Raw genomic sequence first — 7,262 nt, 5'->3', positions numbered from 1 at the left:
TTCAGTCTCAGGCTCTGCACTAGCAACATGGGAGGCAAGGGCCCTCTCTGTGTAGAATGTTCCTGGAACTCTCCAGTGTTTGCTAACGAAGTCTGGGGTGATCTTAGATGGGGAGAGAGTGGCCTTAGACCAGGACATCCTGGCAGGGGAGTGCTGCGGAAGCAGCGTTCAATACAGCATTGACTTCACATAAGGAGAGCGTTCCCTAGCCTGGGATGAGCTTGTGGCTGGCCTATGGGAACAATGTTCACTAACAGCATAAAGCAAGGAGAGGGCTCCTTCAGGTGTTTCCCTAGGACTGGCCAATTGTTAAAGGAGACTTGTGCTAGTGTCAGACGATAGAGGGCACCCTTGCACTGTAATTTCGCTGTGCTGTAAATATTGACCCTGAGGTTTGCCTGCTCTATTCTCATGAGTTTTCCCACTAAGTGGGGGAAAGGAGGGGACAAGTCCTTACTTCTGGTCTTTGCCTCAGCACCAAACAGAGGTCCCTGGTATTCTTGACATACAGGCTACAACAGAGTGATAATCACTGTCTCCTGCAGCAAAGAAAAGATGACCCGGGAGCGAACCGGGGGGCGGGGGCAGAACTGGGGTACTTGGAACGTGGAGGTGGGCAGGAGCCAGCCAACAGGAAGGAATTTGGGGGGGCCACAGTGCATTTAAAATAAACCCCAAGATTTGTGCGGAGTTTTGCCTATGTGCTAGAATCAAAGCTGAGTCTGGTCACAGCCATGGGGTATGTGTAGAGCCCTGAAAATCTGCGGATATCAACTTTATATCTGCAGATATCTGCATCTGTGGATGTGGATATCCACAGACCATTTTTTGCAGATCACTGATCAGATGTGGATACAAATTATGTAGCCACACAGGGCTCTAGGTATATGGCTGCATATTGCACATTATCTGACAACAGATGCTTATGCTCAGGCAGCTCATATTCCTGTGTTCAAGGATTCAAGTGTGTACTTGAATGTGGAATGCCACATTCCATTATCTTTTGTTACTTTGTTGTGTTTGCATGTCCATTTGTTGTATATATGCCCTCATAGGAGAGTATTTGCATGTCTGTATGTGTACATTTGTCCACACTAATTTCCTCATATTTGTGCATGTGTATGTTGCCCTCTAGGCATGTTTGCACATGTGTCTCCTACATTTGGTGTATATTTGCATAAGCATGTCCTCATGGTGATGTGTATTGATGTTGGCTTGTATTGATGTTGGCATGTATTTATATACATGTGTCCCTATGTTGTGCATGTGCATGTTCTTGTGGTGGCATGTATTTGTGTGTGTGCTCTCATGTTGGTGTGTCCTTGTCTTGGCATGTATTTGTGTGTGTGCTCTCATGTTGGTGTGTCCTTGTCTTGGCATGTATTTGCACAGGCATGCACCCATGTTGACATGTTTTGTGGTCTCATGTTTCATGTTCAAAACCCCTCCATATCTTCCACAGATCTCTGTTCCCCCAGCTGCCCAGCCTTCTCCCACTGCCTGCCATCACCATCCATATCACCATGTGGGTAGAGTCACATTGGAGAGGCATCCGCCAAGCTTTGTTGTTTGTCTTCACCGCCGCACTTCTCATTGGGGTCACCATGCTGGCTGTCTCCTCTAACATCAACCCAGTGGGATTCTTCTTCCTGGGGGTGGGGGGCGTGTGCCTGATTGGCTACCTGCTGAGTGTATTTGTGGAATGCTTCCTGAAGCATCGGCACCCACAGGATACAAATCAGGCAGCCACAAGGAGACAGAGCCAGGCAGGGTAAGCAACTATATCTATTACTTCCCTTTATTTACCCCTTCCTTCAGCCACAACCATTTTAATCTTTCCCTTTCATCATCCTTCTGCTACCCTTCTCCCAAGAAGCAAAACTCAAAGTCCATTCCAGGAGGCACAGTAATCTCTTCTCCTCCCATATGGAGGTTCCCAAAGTCACAGAATTTTAGAAATGTAGGGTTGGAAGGGTCCTCTAGAGCAGTTTTCTCAATTTTTTTTGATACCAGGTACTGGTTTGCTGCCTTCCTAAACTGTGTCAGGGAGATCTCAGGGACTGGCGCTGGTCCATGGACCAGTTGTTGAGAAACACTGCTTTAGAGGTCATCTTGTCCATCCTCCTGTGTTAATACAGGGCTAAGTATTCTGTACAACACAGAAATCACATTCATGGTATTCCCTTCACTGACTCAGAGCCCATTTCAGAGGCCACATAGATCCAGCTCAGTTTTCTCTGCCCCTGAGTAATCACATCTTACCCCAACCTTCCCTGCAACTCTTTCCTGAATGCTAGCATCACTAATGAGCCAGAACAGAACTATTGTCTTGCAACAAAATGAGCCAGACAAGGAAGGAGATAGAAATAGCTGGGGAAATGCTATGGTGAATCTCAGCTGGGTTTGTGCTGCTCACTTCTCCAAACCTCATCTCCAGGGCAATTATTCCCTAGAAAAGTGGTCTCTAATTTTTGGTGCCTCTGTGTTTTGACAGTCCAACTTGAGACACATAGGGACTGAATTTGAGAGGCGTTGAACACCCACAACTTCTATTGGCTTCAATTACAGTTGTAGGTGCTCAGCACTTACATAAATTAGACCCAAATTGTCTATAATTAGGCACCTTAAAATAGAGACCACACTGGGCCTTAACTTCTCTGTATCTCAGTTTCCCTATCCGTAAAACGGAGATAATAATAAGTTATCCATCTTGGTAAAATGCTTTCAGATCCTCAGATGCTGTATAAGAGGAAAAGATTATTTATTATTAGAAAGGCAACATTAAAAACTGATTTTAAAAAAATTCAGATATGGTTCATTGCTGCTGGGTATTCTGGAGGCAAATAGCTCATGAGAGTTAAAAAAAGATTAAAATATTATTAGGAAGAATGCATCTACAATGTTGTTACCTAGGATAAAAATGACAAGGGTTGTCAGTTCTCCTGACAAACACCCCTATTAACTCTACGTGGAATAGAAAGTCCCTATTATTTAAACTAAAATACAGCATTTCTTATTTTCCTCCCTCTTTGTCTTCAAAAACCCCACCATTGCCAGTCTGATATAGTACAATAGAGCTAAAAGGTGCAGTGTTTTTTCTCCCAAAATAAACCCTATTAATTGATTTAAATGTTGGTAGATCTGCTATGTCTGCTAAGCTGAGCACCAGTTGGTGGGTCAGGAGGACACCAGACTAGATAGACAGGTGGTATGAGCCATTGTGGCAAGTGTTGAACTACCAGGCTAAATGAACCATTGTTTGGATCCTGCACAACAGGAGGTGGGATATTGAATTATATGGACCAGTGTTCTAATTTAGAGTGGCAGGACATGGCATACAGGACCATATGGACGAATGATCTGAGCACTGCTGACCTGTTCTATTGTCTGTTGCATGGCCCTCATTCTGGAGGACTCAGATCCCCTCCCTCATGGGTTTATCTCCCTGTAGAGTATAAACATCACGATGACCTATTTAGTCAATGTCCCTATCTTTTGTGTGTAGGGTGAATGCTGCCTACGAAGCACCAGCCTATGAGGAGGTGGTGACAATGACACCAGCCCCAACAGTCTGGACGATCACCTCCAATTCAGGCACAGTGCCCTCAACAGTGGGGGAGCCCCCACCATACAGTGTGGTCATTGAGCCGCCCAGTATGGCAGAAACTGGGGCAGAGACCTTCAGCGTCTCAGTGGCATCAGGCATCAGGCGTGCCTCTGAGGCAGATGCAGGCTCCAGGCTGCACCTTAGGTTGGTGCTGCCCCCCAGGATGCAGCGCTTTGTCTCAGATATCCATGACGTCAAAGGTGCTGAAGAGAGGCTGGAGCGGCTGGAGCCACTCACTCCACCACCTGCTTATGAGAGTCCCACTGATGATGATGTCTTTGCAGAAGCTTTCCAACCCTCAAGACAATGATTAAATAGACAGAGTCTGCTTATTATGGATGAGGCACAAAACCCATCTAGTGCCACCACAAACTGGAGAAAGGAGCTCAGTGCTGCGGGCCATGTCATGGGAGCACCAAGGGGTCCACAATAGAGGATGTGGGGCAAAGATAGAACACTGAGCCCAGGGCTGTAGTCTGGAAGTGTGAAGAGGACAGTGCACAAAAGACCCCTGCTCCTACACACAGTACACTCTGTACCTCTCCACCCACACTGCTCATTCTCTCCTTACACCCCTACATACACTACTAACTACCACTACCTGCTCCAACACCACCTGCTATTTCCTACACATATACACACACTATCCATTGTCCATGTAGGGAGGTAAACTACCTACTATCCCCTTCATGAACACACACTGACTCGCTCTCTCATACACACACTCACATTATCTGCTACGCCCTGCACAAACAAACACACATATATGTATTATGTACTTCTCCCCGTATACATATATGTATTATGTACTCCTCACATGAATGTCCACCCACTTACCTATTATCCTCAAACACACACATATTTGCCAATGTCCTGAATCATTCCTTAGATTTCATGCTGTCTTGGCATCTTCCTCAGAAACAAAGTTTTGGGTTTTTCCAGAAACAATACAGTAACTGATGGGCTGTGAGTTAGAAACTGTCCCTTAAAGTGGGTTGTTCAGAACCAGGGTAGTCTTAGATGAGAAATAGAAATGAGTGACTACTCACCAGCAGGTACCAAAGACATTCACAACCTTGTAGAGACAACCCTACATTTTATAGGGTCCTACATTATTTAACAAGTGTGAGGCCCCATCCAACTCCTTCTGCATGCCCACAAAGTCCCTGTCTGTCTGCATCCCCTTCTGAAAAGCTATTTATGGGGCCCCACAGATTTTTTTGCCTTCTCTCCATGGAGCCAAAAGGTGGAGAAGAAACAACTGTCTTAGAGGAAGCCGGGAGAAGGAATGAAGAGGGTTAACTGTCTGCCATGAACTGCTGGGACCAGAATCAGATGGGTCTGTGCATGTGGAACTGATTGCAAAAAGTATACTGGAGCCACTGAAGGCCAGAGCCCAGTGCAGCTGCATCAGTTGCAGGAGCCCAAGTTGCCCTGCATCCTTGGAGAATAACCAACATCTAGGTTCCAACTTACTACAGTCTTGCATTTATATATTTTTTTAACTTTTATTTTTTAGTGCTGTTGATTTACGGTTTTTTAAAAATACAATAAAGTGTGTTTCAGCCAAAGCTTAACTTCCCAGTGACTTCTTATTAAATATTATTGGTATTACAGTACTGGCTACATGTCCCAACCAAGATCAGAACCTCATTGTGCTAGGCACTGATAAACTGATAGTAAAGGACAGTTGCTGTCCAAAACAGCTTACAAGACAATGGATGGGAAGAAAAAAAGTGTGTGACAAACCTTATATGGCAGTCTCTTTTGGCCTTGAAATATATTAATTCTATTTCCCATAGAGGCACTATTGCAGAGAGAGAGAGAGAGAGAGAGGTGTAGTACTCTTCATACTTAAAACAGTAGCAAGTCTATCTTACCACTTCTTGAACCAGACTAGAAATTCAGAAATAAAGCTTTTGATTCTATTGGAATCCTTTGCATGTTCAAAACAATACTGCAATGGTCCCTCCTGGCAGAAGTGGCATAGAGGGACAAAGAATGAAGCAGTATGATCTAGAACAAGAATCCCAGATGCACACTGCAAAGCACAGTGGACTAAAGGAATGAACCCTGGATCAAACAATGAGGTATCATGGCCAGCAGCAGGGGTAGGGTGACCGTATGTCCAGTTTTGGCTGGGACAGTCCCTTTTTTAAGCTCTCCTGACTTTTTTGGCAAAAGTGAGCATTTGTCCTGTTTGCTCTTGCTGACTTGCTCAGTTGGCAAGAGAAAATGGGGCAAATGCCTACTTTTGTCAAAAAAGTGGGGTGTGGAGGAACCATGCTAGCCCCATGCAGGGAGGGAGGCAGGGCTCGGGCAGGGCTCAGGCAAGCAGCAACCTCAGGCTGCGTGGAGGGGCGGGGAGGGGAAGAGGAGAAGCAGGGCTTGGGTGAGTGGCTCAGGCCAGCCCTGCATGGGGGTCGGGGAGAGGATCGCTTGGGCTAGCCCAATGCAATATCCCATTTTCCCTTTGGGAAATATGGTCACTCTAAGCAGGGGTATCAAACACATTTGGAGGAAAGAACCAAATTCCATGTTTAATTCTGCTCTGTTCCAGGCTATAATTCAGGACTATATAGCCCCACAATGCACAGTGGAGGGTTTGTACAGAGATCAAGGGGAGAATATGGCCTTTATACAGTAACTAAATATTCAGTGATTATTTCTAATTTGTTCAGTGTCTTATCACATTCACCACTGGGGAAGGAAACCTGCGCCCAGTTGGACCACTGCTATCTCTGCACCTTTTGTCTCTTTCTTCCCATCCCCCTTTCTGTATTTCTCCCCACCTTCCCTGTCCCTATGAGTTCCTTTGTCCTTTCCTCTGCATTTCCTTCTCCAATGCTGCTCCCATTTCCTACCTCAGTGAGCTCCACTTTAGGGTGGCCAGAGGGCAAGTGTGAAAAATCAGGACTGGGGGTGGGGGGGTAATAGCTGCCTATATAAGAAAAAGCCCTCCCAAATCAGGACTGTCCCTATAAAATCGGGACATCTGGTCACCCTACTCCACTTCCACCTTAACCCTCATCCCACACAATAAAATAATCAGGGATTAACTACTCAATGTTGACAGTGAACACGTATCATTGGGATTTAGACCTGATTCTCCAATCAGATTAATAGGGGTCTGGGGAGTGAGCCATTGTTTCAAATTGTCTGAAGACTGAAGGAGACATCACTGTATCCGATGAAATGGGTTTTAGCCCACGAAAGCTTATGCCCAAATAAATTTGTTAGTCTCTAAGGTGCCACAAGTACTCCTGTTCTTTTTGCTGATACAGATTAACATGGCTACCACTCTGAAACCTATCACTGTATTGTTACACTCTCTTCACCATTGGAAGGTTAGCCCTGTAGCCATAAGGGCTAGAAACTTACTCTTTTTAAAAAATGACAGTTTAGATTCTGGAGAATGTGAACATGTCATGCAGGCCACAAAATCACCTAAGTTCAGCCAGATCCATCATGCAGGCGGTTTGTTTGACAGGCCTGTCCTAGAGCAAGGAGAAGAGTTCCATTTTTAATTCTGCCACTGATTCACTCCATGCTCTTGGATAAGGACAAGTCTACATTTAAAACGCTGCACTGGTGCAGCTGCACTGCTGTAGCATTTTAATGAAGACACTCTGCCAACGAGAGAGCTCTCGCCCGT

General features: G+C 45.4%; 1 protein-coding gene across 1 annotated transcript; it reads left to right on the top strand.

The window, feature by feature from the left end:
• Window positions 1-1,523: 1,523 nt before the first annotated feature.
• Window positions 1,524-3,917, top strand: TMEM139 (transmembrane protein 139). Its single transcript, XM_065400193.1, has 2 exons — window positions 1,524-1,771; window positions 3,506-3,917. The coding sequence occupies exons 1-2, from the start codon at window positions 1,524-1,526 to the stop codon at window positions 3,915-3,917; spliced, it is 660 nt and encodes a 219-aa protein (XP_065256265.1).
• Window positions 3,918-7,262: the final 3,345 nt, after the last annotated feature.

This window comes from Emys orbicularis, chromosome 1, assembly GCF_028017835.1.
Source record: "Emys orbicularis isolate rEmyOrb1 chromosome 1, rEmyOrb1.hap1, whole genome shotgun sequence".
Taxonomy (NCBI): domain Eukaryota; kingdom Metazoa; phylum Chordata; order Testudines; family Emydidae; genus Emys; species Emys orbicularis.
The sequence above is the reverse complement of the archived record's forward strand: the minus strand, read 5'-3'. Positions and strand labels throughout refer to the sequence as shown.

Bases quoted from the DNA above. Each gene is read 5' to 3' on its own strand.
- TMEM139 (XM_065400193.1), top strand. From the start codon at position 1,524: ATGTGGGTAGAGTCACATTGGAGAGGCATCCGCCAAGCTTTGTTGTTT. The intron at 1,772-3,505 runs GTAAGCAACTAT...TTTTGTGTGTAG, and splicing joins AGGAGACAGAGCCAGGCAGG to GGTGAATGCTGCCTACGAAG.